Source organism: Octodon degus, unplaced genomic scaffold (assembly GCF_000260255.1).
Source record: "Octodon degus isolate 3935 unplaced genomic scaffold, OctDeg1.0 scaffold00162, whole genome shotgun sequence".
NCBI lineage: Eukaryota > Metazoa > Chordata > Mammalia > Rodentia > Octodontidae > Octodon > Octodon degus.
In genome coordinates this window covers 3,571,962-3,591,045 of record NW_004524738.1, presented here as the reverse complement: position 1 = coordinate 3,591,045, position 19,084 = coordinate 3,571,962, and the positions used below count along the sequence as shown (strand labels likewise).

The 19,084-nt window shown below is 38.6% G+C and overlaps 1 protein-coding gene across 1 annotated transcript in view; it reads left to right on the top strand.

Annotated features, from left to right (window-relative positions):
- Dnah6 (dynein axonemal heavy chain 6) overlaps window positions 1-19,084 on the top strand; it is a 296,200-nt gene that overhangs the window by 51,963 nt on the left and 225,153 nt on the right. The window contains exons 12-14 of the mRNA XM_023702951.1: window positions 12,129-12,249; window positions 15,409-15,560; window positions 18,291-18,443. Of these exons, the coding sequence (XP_023558719.1) occupies window positions 12,129-12,249; window positions 15,409-15,560; window positions 18,291-18,443 (426 nt within the window). The remainder of the gene's footprint in view (window positions 1-12,128; window positions 12,250-15,408; window positions 15,561-18,290; window positions 18,444-19,084) is intronic.

The following is a 19,084-nucleotide window of genomic DNA, read 5'->3' as shown; positions in this document are numbered from 1 at the left end:
CTCTCTCTCTCTCTCTCTCTCAAATAAAAAAAAAATTTAAAAAAAATAAAAAAAAAAGATAAAGAATACAGAAAAACAAGCAGACTTAAATGTGCAAGTACCCTGGCAATTTGATGTTGATTGGGAATATATTACAAGATAAGTTTCATCTAGATAAGAGATTATTTTGAGGGAAAAACTGATAGAATGTAAACTTAAGTTATATACACCTAAAGCATAAACAACAACAGGAATAAGAACATATAAAATATGTTTTAATACAGTAGAGATCATGCAACTTTAAAAACAGAATGAGAAAGAAGAGAATAAGCTGAAACTACAATCTGTTTATGGTTTGATATAGATGTAACAGATGGAAATTAAGACCATCAGTAAAAGCCAACAAATCAAGTCATGAATGGTTTATGAGGAAACAGAAAACTAACAGTGTTTTTAAGTATCCTTGATTTTTTTTTAAAATAAAGGTATCATGCAGAGCTCTCTTTCCCATCTTGCAAGATGGCAGGTGAAAAAACTGAGAAGCCTGACACTAAAGAGAAGAAACTCAAAAAAGAAAGAAAAATTCTTGCTATGATCACAAAACCAGTCAGTGGGGACAAGAATGGTGGTACCTGGGTCGTTAAGCTTCAAAAAATGCCTAAATACTACCCTACTGAAGATGTGCCCGAAAAGCTCTTGAGCAATAGCAAGAAACCCTTCAGTCAGCATGTGAGGAAACTTTGAGCTAGCATCAGTCCCGGCATTGTCTTGATTGTCCTCACTAGGTGTCACAGAGGCAAGGGAGTGGTCTTCCTGAAGCAGTTGGCCAGTGGCTTGCTGCTTGAGACTGAGCCTCTTAGCCTTAATCGTATTCCTCTACAAAGAACACACCAGAAATGTGTCGTTGCTACCTCTACAAAAATTGATATCAGCAAAGTGAAAATCCCCAAACACCTCGCTGATGCTTACTTCAAGAAGAAGAAGCTGCAGAAACCCAGACACCAGGGGGGTGAGATCTTCGACACCAAGAAAGAGAGATACCAGATTTCAGAGCAGCGCAAGGTGGATCAGAAAGCAATGGACTCTCAGACTTTAGCAAAAATCAAAGTTGTTCCTCAGCTCCGGGGCTACATGCAATCTGTCTTTGCTCTGACAAATGGAATTTTTCCTCACAAATTAGTGTTCCAAATTTCTTACTAAGAACCTAATTAAATAACTAACACATTTTCTTTAAAAAAGATATCATGCAGAGTAAGAAACACAGAAAACAACCGTAAAATATATTTTAAAATATGACTATGCAGAGACCAAACACATCAGTGACAAAATGAAATGTACATAAGCTCAAATTATCTATTAAAAGAAAAAGATTTTTGATTTGTCACCCAAGGCAAGACAAAACAACAGGCCAGATAGGAAAGAGAAACTGAAAACAGTGACTCAGAAAGGCTAACAGTGAAGAGCTGATCGGAGGCATAGTGAGACAAAGACATAAAATAAGAAAGCTGGGCTTGTGATGCTCTGAGTCAAAGAATCCCCAGGCTACCATCACATCCCATGATTTATCAGGAGGACTAACAGGACTCAGAATACAGCTGTGCTCATGGCGGATTTATTCTAATGAAAGCATATAAAGCAAGATGAGCAGGAAACAGCACTTCAAGCAAAGCCTGGAGGAGGCCAGGCCCAGGCATCCCAGTGCCTTCCATGTGTGGAGTCACAAAGAGACACTTCATTCTTCCTGCGGGAAATTTGTGGCACACATGAAATACTCTTGCATGGAAACTCACTAGAGCTTCATTTCAGGACTCAGGTTCTTATTGGAAACTGGCCCCCAAGACACTCTTTGCCTAGTGTGTACCAAGACTCTAGACTAGACTCCAGAAGGAAAGCAGGCTGCAGCACAACCACACCACACTACTTCACAGCCACTATTCCCAGTTAGGGCTTGGGCGGAAACCTTTCTTAAATTTAATTTCCTCATTGAGAATAGACCTCTCTAACTATGGCAATTTCAAGCATGCTATTAATTCTCTTCCACACCTCTTGATATTAGGCAGGATAGAGTGTAAGTCAATGAGCATTAAAGTTGACAAGCTTACCTATTTTAAAAGCTATAATTTATAACAAAAATATAATAGCTGTAAGTTTTTTTTTATTTTTCAACAAATAATACACTGCATATATTCTTCTTAGTGGTTAATTGCTGTACAAGATGCGGACTTGTGATCCTATTCACAAACACCATTAGAACAAATCATTCTATTCATTAACAGAATGTAACTATATATCTATCCCAACCACTTTGAATACACAGATACAAAATGGACATTCATCTGTATACCCCATTTTTTCTAAGTTCCGTTATTGAATATTATAGGTGTGTAAACTCAGCAAAATATTCTAAAAGAGTCCAGTAGCCCATAATAGCATTGGGTCTTCTGTTTAACTGGCAATGTCAGAAATTATTGACCTGAGTCCCCCACAGTTCAACTTAACAGCATGGCTTTATTTCTTATAATTTCGTCTTCATACTTTTCTGCTGGATGGTTAAGACCAAGGTAAAGCAGGACCTATGCAACAAGAGTTGTAGCTTTTTGGTCTGAGAAGGTCAGTGAAATGCCCTCAGGATTTGTCCTGAGATCCTGTACCTCAGATTGTAGAACCTTTATCAGTGCAGCCATGTGGATGAGTCATGGCCAATGCTTGGCCAATGTGCTCTCTGTGAAAGCCTGAGAGAGTATCTTCTCCCCATGTGACTCTCCTTAGGCCCACTCTATGTCATCGATCACTTTCCTCTTTGGCCCCATAATCTTCTTGATCAGAAAATTTGGGACACTACCGAGGTACATGACGTTACAGTACAAGTTCTCATATGTCCTGAGTCTTAATTGACCTTAGAAGGCTAGGGCCAAAATGTTGGCTTTCCTTGTATCCCTCCTTTTTCTCTAATTTTGGTCTGCAAACTTAGGTTGTTAACCATCCAGAAGAAAAGCTTATTGTTATTATCAAACGATTTGGGTAGCTGTAAGTTTTTATGCACCAAATAGCACAGGAAACACTTTTATAAAGCAAAGAAATGGACTGAAACATAAGTAAAAGCACTACAAGTATAAGCCTATAATACACATTCTTATTATAAGGAGACCAAGTAGAAAAATGTAAACAAGGATGTAGAAGATCTAGCATATTCGGTGAGAATTGACAAGACATAACCATTGGGGCAGAAGAAAACTTAAGAGCTATAAGAGATTACTGCAGACATTTATCAAAATAAGTTTGAAAGCCTAGATAAAACTAAGATAACTTGTGGATATTACACCAGTGTCCACATAAGAACAAGAGAAAGTTAGAGACTGCAAAAAGTATAAGGACCAAATGGTTTCACAGAAGAACTTTATCAGATATCCACACACCACCTATTGATAGTGCTGTGTAGATTGTTCTGGAATACTGAAAATGCTTTATAGAGAAAAAACTCTTTAACAGCAGAATGAATGCAATATATTTAGAAATAAACTAATAAATGCTTAAAACCCATATGTAGAAAGTTTTTTTTTAATTTTAACAAAGATAAATTAGATCCACAACCCATACTGTACATAATAGCACATGAGACAGGTACCTAGAAGTAAGTTATATCCCTACAAGTAGTAGGAGAAAATGTGAGTGAATTTTCTGTAATTTTGTCCATAAGAAAATGTTATCTGGGCAGGGGAGATAGCTTAGTGGAGTAAGTGCTTGTCCAGCAAGCACAAGGTCCTGAGTTCGATCATAGATACCATAAAAAAAGAAAAGAAAAGGTTATCTGTAACTCAAAATATAGGTGCAATGATAGGAAAAATTGATTACATACAAATAAATAACTTTTCTCACAGCCTGGGTAGGGTGACAGCTTGGTCTTGACCGATGGGTGTGTTTTCGTCCATTTAGTCTGTAGGCTTCTGCTGCAAACATGCGCCACCAGATCTTCACCCAGGCTAAGAAGCATCCCAGCTTGATCCCCCTTTTCCTGTTTATTGGAGCAGGAGGTACTGGAGCAGCACTGTATTTGACACGTCTGGCATTGTTCAATCCAGATGTCAGTTGGGACAGGAAGAATAACCCAGAACCCTGGAGCAAACTGGGTTCCAATGATCAATACAAGTTCTTCACTGTGAATGTGGATTACAGCAAACTGAAGAAAGAAGGTCCCAACTTCTAAATGAAATGTTTCACTATAAAGCTGCATAAAATGAAGGCCTTTCAGAAGCTACCCACACAGTTTCCCATTGAACCAGGAAATGCTTCTTGTTTAAATGCATGAAATCATGTTTATTTGTTGGAGTTTATTACACAGATTAATAAATCTTTGAAAATAAATGAATAACTTTTGCAAGGCCAAAACATTACAAAGTAAAAATGTTATTAAAACTGGGCAAATCTTTTTGAATCAGATGACAGCTAAGGGCTAATATTTTCAATACATGAAGAACTCTTGCAGTGGGAAGAAAAGAGGTAACCAAAACTAAGTAGAAAAATAATCAACGTGTATGATCAAAAATTATCCAAAAATAGCAGCTAAATATATGAAAATATATTCTAACTTGCTCATAAGACAAATGCAAATTAAAACAAAAATGAGGCAAAAAAGACAAGGCAGAAGGAATTACAATTCCTGACTTGAAATTGTACTACAAGGCTACTGTGATAAAATCAACATGGTACTGGCAACAAAATAGATCTGAGGATCATTGGAATAGATTAGAAGATGTTGGGGCTGGTGAGATGGCTCAGTGGTCTGGAGCACCTACTTAGAACAAGCTAAGCTAAGCAAAACACAGGGACCGCGGTTCAATCCCCCAGCACCACATGCCAGCCAGCCCGCCCCCTGGTGGGCTGAGCTGGCCACACACAAAATAAATAAATAAATATTAAAAAAAAAGAAGATGTTGAGACCTCTACAAACACACTCCCTGATCTTCGACAAAGGGGCCAAACATGCTTACTGGAACAAAGATAGCCTCTTTAACAAATGGAGCTGGAAAAACTGGCTCTCTACATGCCAAAAACTAAAACTTGACCCAGGTTTATCACCATGCACTAAGCTACAGTCAAAGTGGATTAAAGATCTAAACATTAAAAGAGAAACACTAAATCTTCTGGAAGAGAAAGTAGGAGGAACTCTTGAAGACATAGGGGTAGGCAAAGAGTTCATGAACAAAAATCAAATTGCACGGGTAATACTTGAAAGAATTAACAACTGGGGCCTCTTAATGAGAAGTTTTTGCGCATCAAAAGGAATTATCAACAAAGTGAAAAGATAACCCACATATCTCAAAAAAATCTTCACCAATAACCACTCAGACAAAGGTCTGCTCTCTAGAATTTATAAAAAAACTAAAAACATTAGGGCCCCTAAATTTAAAGTCCCAATCCAGAAATGGGCGTCTGAGATGAACACATACTTCTCAGAGGACAAAATTAAAGAAGTGAATAAATATATGAAAAAATGCTCAACATCATTAGCCATCCGTGAAATGCAAATTAAAATAACACTGAGATATCATCTCACTCCAGAAAGAATGGCTATCATAAAGAAATCAACCAACAACAAATGTTGAAGAGGCTGTGGGGAAAATGGAACCCTTCTCCACTGCTGGTGGGAATGTAGATTGGTGCAACCATTATGGAAATCAGAGTGGAGACTCCTTAAAAAACTAGGACTGGAAATCTCATTCAAGTCAGCTATTCCCCTACTGGGAATTTTCCCAGAGGAACTGAAAATGTCATATCATAGTGATATTTGTGTACCTGTGTTTATAGCAGCACAATTTGTGATAGCCAAATCTTGGAAACAACCAAGATGCCCATCACCTGAGGAATGGATGAAAAAGTTGTGGCATTTTTATACAATGATGTATTGCTCAGCTATAAAGAATGACAAACTCAAAGTATTTATATTTAAGCGGCAATGTTTGATATTCAGACAGATAGTAAGGTTAAACCCAACTGCGTATGTTGTAGGGTAATGATAAGCTTCTCTTCTGGAGGGTTAACCTAAGTTTACAGACCAAAAACTAGAGAAAAATAAGGGCTGTAAAGACAGCCAACATTTTGGCCCTAGCCTTTCAAGGTCAGTGAAAACTTAAGGACATATGAGAACCTACACTGTAACATCATGTAACTCAGTTGTGTCCCAAATTTTCTGGTCAAGGAGATTATGGGGCCAAAGAGGAAAGTGATCAATGATGTAGAGTGTGACTAGGGAGAATCACATGGAGAGAAAACATTCTCTCAGGCTTTCACAGAGAGGAAATTGGTCAAGCAATGGCTGTGACTCACCCACATGGCTGACACTGACAAAGGATCTGAAAACTGCGGTACAGGGTTACAAGATAAATCCTGAGGGTACTTGACTTACCTTATCAGGTACATTTCTTGTTATATATGTCTTGCTTTATCTTGGTCTTAACAATCCAGCAGGAAAGTATAAAAACAAGGTATAAAAAGTAAAGCCATATTAATATGCTGAGCTGTGAAAGGCTCAAGTCAACAACTTCTGACATTGCCAGTTCACTGGCAATAACCCACTACTATTATGGACTACTGGACTACATTGGAATCTTTTGCTGATTTCATGCATCTACAATATTTAAATGGTAATGGAATACCCATCTCTAACAAAACTAAACAAAAAAGGGGGATATAAAGGAAGGACCATTGGGATAAAAGTTGGGATACGTATACAACTACTTTCTCTTAATTCAATGAGAAGAAAGATTTGTACTAATAGTATTTGGACAGGATATCATGTCTGTATCTTGTACTATGAATAACCACTAAGAAGATAACAATATGCAATGTATTAATTATTGAAACTGTCCTGTTAATCAATTTTGAAACTGTCTCATTGCTGTTTCTCAATAAATTAATAAAAAATAAATAAATTAAAATAAAACAAAAATGAGGTAGCATTTCTCAACTACCAGACAAATAAAATTAAAAGCTATTCCTATGCATTCTGTTGGCCAGTCAGTGAGGAACTAGACAGTCTCATACCTTGCTTATGGAAATGTAATGAGAATTTTTGTAATATATAGCAAAATGCATTTTCCTTTTGTACCAATAATAACATATTTAAAGTCATACCTTCAAAATATATTTTTAATCTAAAATTATATATGCATTTGGTTATTACAATACTAGTTATGATTGCAAAATATTAGAAGCCACCAAAATACCCATAGATGAGAAAATGATTGAACAAACTATGGTACATCCAAACAAAGGAATTCTATGCAGCTTATCAAAAAAAAAAAAAAGGAAGAAGCTATTAAGTAATATGGAGTGACTTATGGGACATATCATTAAGTGAAAAGGGCAAAATACAGAAGAATATTTATTATACAGTCCTTTTCATGTCAAAAATAGGGGCATGAAGCAGAAATAAAACAAAAGATAATGAAATTGTTTACCTAGAGGAGAGAGAGAGAGAGAGAGAGAGAGAGAGAGAGAGAGAGAGAGAGAGAGAATGGTTTAATAAGGATTAAGATAGTGGGTGTGGAGTAGAAGAAATGACCAAGTAACTATTTCTAATCTGTTTCAGTATAGCTCTAATGCAAGAATGGCAATCAAAACTTAAAATAAAATAAAGCAAAACCAAAGGAACCTGAGTGTGTTTCAGATGTACAACATAACCACCCTGAAGGGAAGGCCGAGAAACACTAAGCCAAGCAAGTTTTGCATTCAGTATTTGGATCATTAATCCAATACTAAAGAGAAACACTAAATTCTGGATATGTTTGTTTTTTAATTTTTTAGTGTTTTGTTTAGTTTCAACAATTTTTGAAGCTATTTTTTGTATATTCTAGAGCTAAACAAATAAGTAAATATATTACTTATATATTTATAAGTAAGGATGATGGAATGGAGTTAGTCATCCTCAGGTAGTTACATATCTCCTTAGGACAACAGAGCATCAAATAAATGAAGATTATAGCAAAACCATTACCTCTTGAATGAAATCAAAATCTATGAACGCATGTTGTGAATTAATGAAGTAAGAAGCAAGACTTCTTCCACCAGTAGAATGCCACTAATAAATGTGGAAGTAAAGCGCCTCACGCAGTCATGGGCCAGCTTCTAGAGTTTGAGATCAATTCATGACCAAGACTGAGATTATGGGTCTTAGCACTGCTGGGATTATGAGTGTGAATACTATACCCAGCCAGGGACAGATAGCCTGAATGCAACTTAAGGGAGATAGACTTCCTGTCTGTTGCCATTTGTTGCCGCTACCACTCCCGTGGCTCTCTTGCTCTTTGCTGCCACCACTAATGGAGGCTCTCTGTCCTGTGCTACTCCACCTTAGAGCCAGCTGAGGATGAACTGAAACCTCCAGTAATTGTGTGCTAAATAAACCTTGCCTTCCTTCACTTTGGGTGTTGGATATTTTGTCCCAGCAACAAGAGAAGAGTAACCAAGACAAACATAAATGAAAAGGTCACCACAGTGGCATAGAAATAGGCAAAATTCTCCAGCATACACTAAAAAGAGAATTGAGTAGTCCCAAATAGACATTTTTCAAGAGAAGACATGCAAATGGCCAACAACCATATGAAAAAATAATCAACATCCCCTTTCATAGAAGAAATACAAATCAAACCACAAAGAGGTGTCACATCACCCCAATAAATTATTCAAAAGCCAAGTGCTGGCAAGGAGATGGCTATAAGGGAAACTTTGCACACTGTTAATGGAAAAATAAATTAGTATAGCCACTATGGAAGGCTGTGACTTCAAAAAATTAAAAATGGAACTACTATTTGATCAATCTGTCATTGGAAAAGGTTTGGATTTCACGGAAAGGAAGTCAGTGCATCAAAGGGACATCTGTGTTCCCATTTCATTGCAGCACTATTCATGATTGGCGAGACATGAAATCAACCTAAGTGTCCATAAACTGCTCAGTGGATGATATGATGCTGTATGTTCACAATGTCATTCCATTCAGGTGTAAAAAAAAAAATAGTGAAAGGGGCCAGGGAGATGGCTCAGTGGAATAAGCTCTTCCCTGGCAAGCATAAGGGCGGGAGTTCAATCCCTGGTTCCGCAAAAAAAAAAAAAAAAAAGTGAAAAAATTAAAATAATGAAATCCTTTTATTTGTAACAACAGAGATGGAACCAAAGATTAAGATGTGCAGTAAAGTAAGCCAGGCACAAAAAGGGGAGAAGTACATGATTTCACCCAAATGTAGACTCTAAATAAGTTGATCTCATAGAAGTTAGAAATGGAATGGTGGTACCCAAAGGCTGGATGGAGTTGGGAGGGTAAGAAACGTTATTCAATGCGTACTAAGTTACAGTTAGAAAGGAACAAAAAGCTCTAGTGTGCTATTGCAGGGTCGCATGACTGCACAGCAATTCTGTATTATATAATCTCAAGAAGCTAGACAGAAGGGTATTGAATGTTTTGACCATGACAACATGATAGATGTTTGGGTAGATAGGTGACCTACCTTAAGCATTATGCAATGTGTACAGATATCAAAACATCTCATGCTACCTATTAATATGTAATTTTATGTCTTTATAAATTAAAAATAAAAATAAATATGCAAAAATATAAGAAACAAAATATTTTTCATATATATAGGAAAGGTCTACAGGGTATTCAGGGTCTCACTACTAGATTGGACTCAGTGATTCTCCTGTTTACAACCTCCCAAGTTCTGGGATTACAGGCACGTGCCACCACACCCAGTGTCAACTGCTGTCTCAGAATGCCCCAGGGGCAATGCCAACATGGCTGGCCCAGGAATCGAACCCCTAGCCCCTGAGCCTGCTTGCAGGCCCTTTAATCCACTGAGTTATTTGGCCAGCCCAAGAAACAAGATATTTACATGGGTACAAAGCCTCCCTTCATATTTATAGATTTGAAAGGAGAAGTAGTATATTTACAGGGATGACCCTGGCAGACACCACTGTAACCAATGTGTTAACATTACCAATAATGAGGTAAATTAACATCATGTGCCCCACGACATGAAACACTGAAAACATGCCTCACTTCTCTGTTACTATAGCCAGAAATGGGTAAATGAATCTAGGATTGAAAACATGCAACACACAGACACACCACACACACACACACACACACACACACACACACACACACACGAGATAATCTTCAAAATAAAATGGTCATGAAAGAGAGAGAAAAATTCAGGAAGTATCAGAGGTTAAAGAAATACAAAGAGTTATCACAAGATGCTATATATGAGCTGGTTGTGGTGGTACACACCTGTAGTCCTAGCTCTCTTTGGGAAGGCTGAGGCAGGAGGATTATAAGATCGGAGTCCTAACTGGAAAATTTAGCCAGATCCTGTCTCAGACTGAAATAAGAAGGGGCTGAGATATTAAAACATCTCATGCTACCTATTAATATGTAATTTTATGTCTTTATAAATTAAAAATAAAAATAAATATGCAAAAATATAATAAGAAACAAGATATTTTTCATATATCTATATATTTTAGGGAAGGGTCTACAGGCTGCTCAGCATCTCAAAACTAGATCAGACTCATAATGATTCTCCTGTTTACAGTCTCCTAAGTGCTGGGATTACAGGCATGTGCAGCACACCAGCATTCAATCCCCAGTATTGCACACACATGCGTGCACACACATGCACACACACACACACACACACACACACACACACAGATGCTCTACATAGTAGTTCAGAGAAAAAGAGTATGTAAATAAAGAGAAAGATGGTAAGCTGTTAACATTTAGGGAATTTTGGTAACATATAAGGAATTCTTTGTACTATTTCAGCAACATTCTTGTTAATCAGAAATGATCTCAAAATTTTTAAATCATTTTGAATATAATTGGGCCTACATGTGTCAATTTTCTGGTTCCATCACTGTATGATGACATATATATCGGATGTGCTATTGAGTGAGCCCAGCAAAGACATAGTTTGACATACGTTTTTCTTAATAAAGAAGGAAACACCAGAAACATTCTGGAATTTACATGGGAGTCTAGTAAAAAAGAAATAAATGAACAAATTACAAATACAGATGGGTGAGGTGTTTGCTAGTCTTTGTAATTGAACTTTCTACTAGTAGCCTAACATCTATGAAGCATGACTCTGAGCCACCATCCCTAATACTGGTGAGTTGCATTTGTGCAATTACATTAGTCTTCTCTAGTTTCCCCTGAAAATTATTGTGCATTTTCAAGAAGCCTTAATAGGAAATACAAGGGTAGGATGGGGTAGGCTAGGGTAGGATAGGCTAGAATAGGCTAGGGTAGGCTAGAGTAGGCTAGGGTATGCTAGGGTAGGCTAAAGTAGGCTAGAATAGGCTAGGGTAGGCTAGAGTAGGCAAGAATAGGCTAGGGTAGGCTAGGGTAGGGTGGGATAGACTAGGGTAGGGTAGGGTAGGCTAGGGTAGGCTAGAGTAGGGAATATAACCTGGGAGTCATGGATCAAGAACAACAAACAAGTTCTTACTGCCTTTCATAAGCACCAAATGTGAATATATATATATATATATATATATATATATATATGTAATAAAGTACTGAAATAAATGTAATTGTCTTGGGGGAAAGAAACCTTTGTAGGAAAAGAGAATTGGAATCAGATTTAAAAGAAATAGATTTTATTAGGGCAAATATGAAGGAGAATTTGACAGTAAGATCGGCAAGTGATTATTTTAGGCATCCTAACCAATCTTGCCTTTGCCCAAGAACATTTTAACTAAAACATAAAATTTTCAGTTTAGAAAGCAAGCAGGGTTTGTCACTTTGCAAATGTTTATTAATGATGTATGCGGTCACTATGAAGCGGGAAAAATTACAAGGGTGCTTTCAGTCATAAAGAATAATTCCTCAAAAGACAGATTTGTAGACAGATTGTAAATGTTTATATTTTTAATCCATCAATTGATCCTTAAAAAAATTGACCTTTGACATCAAAGATGGTATCTTTCCTCATCAGTATATTCCCAAGTCAAAATATACTATTGCACAGAGCAAAGGGGTGTGTGTGTGTGTGTGTGTGTGTGTGTGTGTGTATGCACGCACACGCGCGTAGTTATACCAAGTTGAATTCTGCTTTAGTAAAACTTGTCTGTTTGTTCATAACATTTAGGAAAACATTCATGCAGCATTCCAATCTGCCCACTTATATGCGGCTACATTTGAAAGGTTCCATATATTCTTTAGGGAAAATGAAAGTCTGGATCTACAAGCTCTGAAACTTCAGGAACCTGGTAAGTTTTCTGTTTATTCTTGCTGATTTTTTTCAATAAGGATACCAAAATTTGTAGGCTGGTTTTCGGTTTGGTAGTTGTAGGGGTTTCTAACTGATGGTCAGTTTACTGCGCCCAGCTGAATTAAAGTAGCACGGTGCTGAGTGTGGGAGGCCCACGTGAGGGCAGTTGCCAGCAGCATAAAAGCAAACAGAAGTTGTCAGAAATGCTGTTAGGGACGCTGTTTGGAGAAGCTTTTGGAGCTGCTAGTTCTCTTGGGCTGTTTTGCTGGAGGACCTTGTCTTGCTGGCTTTCCCAATAAACTTTAGAGGAGCTGTAGTCCTCATCCTGAGCATCGCTTCCTGGCTCTGGAGGGGAAGGTGGTGCATTGCTCAGCCTCACGGAGAAGCTTGTCGCGTTGGCTTTCCATATGGAAACTCAGCTTTCCTCATCGCGGGAGAAGCTCGGGACTCACTGTTGCTGAGGATGGCTGCGATCCCTTTGTGTGGAGCCCTGGTGCTTACCTTGAGCATTGCTTCCTGGCTCCAGTTCAGATTCCTCAGCCTGCTAGCACAGATTCTTCATCCCGCTGGCATAGACTTCCTAACTCCTACCACTAACGCTTTAGGTCTTTCCAGCGGAGATCCTTGAAGCAGGCCTGCATAAGACTTTGTCATGGGCTCTAGACCTCCAGTTGGATTTGTGGGAGCCATCATCATGAACTCTAGGATTTCAGCCGGACTCATGCAGGGTATTAGGATCCAGGCTTTCAGCTGGATTCTTTAGTGTCTAGTGTGTAGACAGATTGCCTGCACATCTTGTACATGATTCTTGGGTAACTTGTTATACAATAATATTATAAAATGTGTCCTGTAATATATTGTTTGCCTTGCAAAACCCCCAAACCATGACAGTTGTACTTAGTGACAGAAATGGTAGTGTAAAATAAGTCCCAAGAAAAAACAAATACAAGAGCCGGCGGTATAGTGCTTGCTGAGCGGACTAAGTGCTTGCTTAGGTAATCCCAAGGGCGAGGGTTCAATTCCTGGCATTGCATGCCATGCTGGCCCCACCCCCGGGTGCACTAAGCCAGAAATGGAGTCTGGGTGTGGTGGTACATGCTTGTAATCCCAGCACTAGTGAGGCAGAAATCAGGAGGATCACTACAAGTCTGAGCTGCGTAGTGAGACCCTGCACACACGCACACACACACACACACACACACACACACAAACTTTAAAAAATATGTGTTCATTTCTAGGTAGAAATGAATTACTTTGCATAGAATTACTTTCTTCCTTTGTCCTTTACTCACTACTGTTGTTCTATCTTGAGAAATTATGGAAAGTTTTGGTCCCTAAAGCCTTATGACCTTTTAGTATGAGGTTGTATTAGGGCCAACACTATATATTCTACACATGGTAAGGAGTTGAAAAGAATATATACATACCTCTACCAATTCTATTAAAGTTCAATAAAATTCCTGTCAACATTATTTCATAATGCTAGAGTATTTTAAATGTCATTCCATCTTTAAGTTAAATAATTCAGTATTCATCCCAAAAAATGTTCCTACAGAACCAGAACAACAGTGCCACATCCCCTCCAAAGAATTTGTTAGGGGCTGGGGAGATGGCTCAGTGGAATAAGTGCTTCCCTGGCAAGCACAAGGGCCTGAGTTCAAGTCCCAGTTCCACTAAAAAAAAAAAAGAAAGAAAGAATTTGTTAGTTGCTTATGGAATCGATATATAATTTCTCAGCTCGTTCCATGTCTAAAATTCCCCAGTTAAAGCAATTTACAGATGGTTCCTCCACGATCTTGTCTGAGAGCAGGCATTGCATCTGATTTATTATATCCCTTAAGTTTTAAAAATCTGAAACAGACTTTTTTAAAGTCACTTAATAGAGAGACCAAAATGGAACATCACATTAGGAAAAACAAAAATTGGATAGATCTATTCCATTGCTCCTTGGCAACATTGTCCACAGAGACTTAGGATGTGTTGAGCAGGAGAACGACAAGGACAGGGTGCTGAGCATCAGATGGCTCTATGGCACAGAGCCTGGCATTTCAGTGCACCAAGTAGGCTTCTCCCAAACACCGACGTAGTCAGTTAGATCCGCTAACTCTGCAAGAGTCTGAAAGTCAAGCGTAAGAGGTTGGGATTACATATGCATTAAAAAGAGTTGTTTTGGGCCAGCAGCATGATAAAAATATATTCAAGCACAATCAAGCTTCCATTGTCTCTGGGTACGTGGTGAGGAGGTTGGATAGAAAACAGAGGGAGGAAGATCATTACAATGCAGCTGCAGCACAAGCCAGATGCAGACTGGCAAGTTCCTTTACTGTGATGCAAGGTGCAGAAATGCCAGAGGGGTGCTGGAAAGGGGACCGAGGATGATTTAGCTACACTTGAGCTTTTATATTGCAAAATTTTATTTTTTTAATTTTTTTGTTTTATATTTCAAAAATTTATTACAAATGTCCTCAAAATGCTTTACTTTCAGTTACCATGTGGGGGGACTCTTAGATTAAGCCCAACTTCAAACCAGCCTACGCCTATCATCTATTACATTCCAGACTAGATGCTCTAATGTAATAGCACAGTTATAGCTCAGGAGTATTGAGTTCGGTTCCAAACTACTGCAATAAAGTAGCACATGAAGCAAGTTCCACACAGATTTTTCCCTTCCTAGTGCATATAAAAGTTGTGTTTATTCTCTACAGTAGAGATGAAGTGTACAAAAGCCTTTATCTAAGAAGTAATGTATGTAACTTAATTTAAAAATATTTTATTGCTAAAAAATGTTAGCAATCATCTGAGCTACTGAAAAAATGGAACAAAATAGTCTTACTCAACTCAAGTTTTGCTACAAACCTTCAGTTTCTTAAAATGCACATGTGTGAATGGTAACAGAGTACAAGAAAGAAAGGTAGGGCTAGACGACGCTGGTCGCATCTATTGTCCCTTCCTGAGAGCCAGAAAATGTACTTCCATTGTAAAATATGGCCTTTTATCATCAGGACAAAACATTATAAAACATTCTCAATGAGTTCAGAGTTACAAAGTATGGAGAGTAGCATTATAAATGCATACAATGCCATGATTTATGATATATTTTATAATGATTCTTTTAAATCCAGTGTATTTTATAATTTATGTGAATTATTTTATGTAGATGTGAAATACTTCAGTGAGCAACTGGAAAAATATCACAAGCAGCACAAGGATGCAGTGGCCCTAAGAGCCGCCAGGAACGTAGGATTGTTGCTCATTGACACTAAACAACTAAAAGAAAAACTGATTCCATCACCTTTGCGATGCTTGGAGGTAACTATAAACTAAGAGAGTTTTTAATTGTACTCTCTACAATAATTTCATTTCTTGTACTTCAAAAATAAAACTGCATCGATTTTCTTACATTGAAAATATTGAAATTGACATAAGACTACTGGGTTTTTTTGTTGGTTTTGTTGTTGTTGTTGGGGTTTTTTTTGTATATTAGGGAAAGGTCTGCAGGGTGTTCAGGGTCTCACTACTAGATCGGACTTGTAGTGATCCATCTGTTTACAGCCTCCCAAGAGCTGGGATTACAGGCACGTTCCACCACACCTAGTCTCAGTTGCCATCTCAGTGCGCCCCAGGGGTGGGGCCAGCATGGCAGGCCTGAAATCGAACCCCTAGCCCCTGCACCTGCTTGTAGGCACTTTAATTTGCTGAGCTATTTGGCTGTCCCCTGCTGTTCATTCTTAATTGATAAGAAAACACACAAGTGTAGTCAGCTTTTAGAATTTTTTTTTTTTTAATGTTTGGTTCAGGGTCTCACTAGGCAGCTCAGACTCACAGTGATCCTCCTGTTTTCAGGCTCCCAAGCACTGATTATAGGCATGCGCCCCCAAGGCCAGACTCAGTGGCTGGTTCAGTGTGCCTGGGGTCAGGACCAGCATGGCACGTGGTGCCAAGATCGAACCGTGGTCCCTGCGCTTGCCTAAGCAGGCACTTAGTCTGCTGAGCTGTCTCACTAGCCCTCGTAAACAGCTTTAGATGAGGTGTGAGAGGGACTGCAAGCTTAAAATCAGGTCTTTACGCTTATTTTCCTTTGTTGAGGATTTCAGTACTTCCTGAAGAGTGACACCACTGCCACAGCTCAGTGGCTCAGTGGGAATGAGTGCTGATTTTAGGATACTTAGGTCGAGTTCAGTGGACCGTTTCCTAATTGGGAACTGTCCCTCAAGGTCCAAAGTAATTTATACAACCAACACAGTGATTTCCTTGGGAGTAAGCATATACCTGTATGTTTTCAAAGGCCTCCAGAGAGACAGTGGTAGAGATCAGAGATTCAAGGAAAATACAGTCAGCTTCTTATTTTGCATACACAGTTTGTCTAGGGCTGCTTTCTCACTCCATGGTCAGAACTGAGTAGTTGTAAGAGAGACTGTATGGCTCACAAATCTGAAATCTTTGCTGTCTGACTCTTATGGAAATCTTTGCCGATCCTTGGTAGAGATGATAGAAGACAGAGGATTATTTAAAAGACTTAAGACCTGAGTGCTAGTCCATAATTAGGTGTCTATAAGTAATTAATTGTGTGACATTTAGCTTTCTTGTAAAGCTTTGTATTTTCATATGTTTTTTTTTGTATTTTCATATGTTAAAAAAAGAAAAAACTACATATATTTGAAGCAAATTCAGTAGCAACAAACATTTTGAGTACTACTATATGCCAAAAGAGAAAAAACTAAACTCAAACAGGCTTAAACAATCAGAAAATGTAAATGTATGCATCTAAAAAGCACATAATCAGCAGATTAAAGCACCTGCTTAGCAGATGCAGCGGCCTGGGGTTCGATCCCCAGGTCTGCCTTGCCAGCCCTGCCTTCAAGGCATGCTGAGATGGGAACTGAGGCTGGGCGTGGTGGCAGGCCTGTAATCGCAGCACTTGGGAGGCTGTAAACAGGAGGATCACTATGAGTCTGATCTACACAGTGAGATCCTGTACACCCTGTCCTAAATGCAAAAATAAATAAATAAATAAATAAATAGCCCATAAATAGATGACCATTGGACTGGTTTCATCTGTTGACTCAGTGATGTTACAAAGGACCTTAATTTGCTCCTTCTCTTTTCTGAAACCCTCATGAGTCACAGGGGTTCATCCTGAAGCAAGCATTCACTCTTCTTCATGACACAGATAGTGAAAACATCCCTGGTTACTAATCTCCTTGTTTGTGTACAAATAGAGCGAAGGAGAGATTCGGTATTCTGAGTAACCAAAAGCCCTACACTTCTTTCCCATTAGATCACTCTGGCCAAAGGAATGCAGGCTCAAATGTGAAGGAGAGATCTATGGTCCCCAAAGCACCTGCCTCCTCACCCAAGAGGAAAGGACTAGGATTAATGCTCAGGAGGGGTGCACAACACGTCCACTATGTAGGATGAAGAAGGGTTCAGAAAACCATACTGGCAAGATATCAGAGCATTGAGACAAACTGTATAGAAAACTGTGCAACCTAAATCACTCTACAGATCATCTTCAGAACCTGAACTTCAGCTTGTTTGTTTGGCTGGTAGTGATTTAATGAGAAAAAAAAAAATCTCTTTCCTATGCACTATTGCTACCAAAACCCACTCATTTTTTTAAAATGTCCAATTAGCACTTGTTGAAAATAAATAATAAAATAGGAAAATAGTCAAGTATCTAATTACAGGCTTAGTCACTTTCCTCATTGGTGGGACAAATAACCTACACTCACAGTATAGAGGAAAAGATTATTTTAGCTCCCATTTCCAAAGTTTCAACTTTGTGCGTCATTGGCACAGTGGAAGGGCCTTGACGGAAGAAAGCTACTCACATCATGGTGGACAGGAAGTGGACAGAGAGGAGCCCTGGCCAGGGATACACCCCTCCAGTCAAGCCCCCAGCAGCCTGCCTCCCCCCTCCCCCACCGCCAGGCCACACCTCCCCAGATCAAGTCAGCTATAGCGCCCCCGTGGTCCCACAGTCTTCCCAAAACCCTGCAGGTGAACCTTGACAATTTCCATTTTCTTTTTCTTTCTTAGGTATTAAATATCATGCTTCCTCATTTAAGCAAGAAAAAAGTGGATGACATTATCTCTGAGGCACAAGATGCAGAGTACAAGCTTGAGTTTATTCCCACCACTACTATAGAATATGTCAATAGCTTAGTATTTCTTGATGAAATTCAGGAACGGGTGAGTTGGTCATCTCCTATAATTCAGTACCCCAGACTGTGTGGTAGGAAGGGAAGATACATAATGAGAACGCATGGGGTTCTAAAGGCCATGAAATGACTGCCCAAATATCATACACTTTCAACCCTAAATCGATGCCCTATATTACAGCAATAATACCAGCTAACGTTTACCAAGCTATACCTAGTAGTCGGGCATTGTGTTAAATTCTTATATGCATTATGTTTTTAATAATTATAAAAACTTGAGTATTATGAATAATCTTTATGCTTCTGTAAAGATAAATGAGGAAAAGTGGGACTAAAATAGGTTATGTTGCCCAAGAGCAGAGTATTTGTATGTGGTGAAGCTGGAATTTAAATGTGGGCATCTTCAGCTGCAAAGCCAGTATTCTCAGTCATAGCTTAATGGTAATAGAACGTTAATTCAGACAATAGTCATGATGAAAGTCTTAACCCTTGGTCTATATCTCAGTAACAGTCAAGAGACTTTCTTAAAGAATGAAAGAAACTCAACCCAAACTAGCTTACTGGAGGGGTTACAAAAGTAGATATGGGGACTTGAGTGATAGACATGAAGGCATGAGTCTCTGTGTCTCTGTCTGTCTCTGTCTCTGTCTCTCTGTCTCTCTCTGTCTCTCT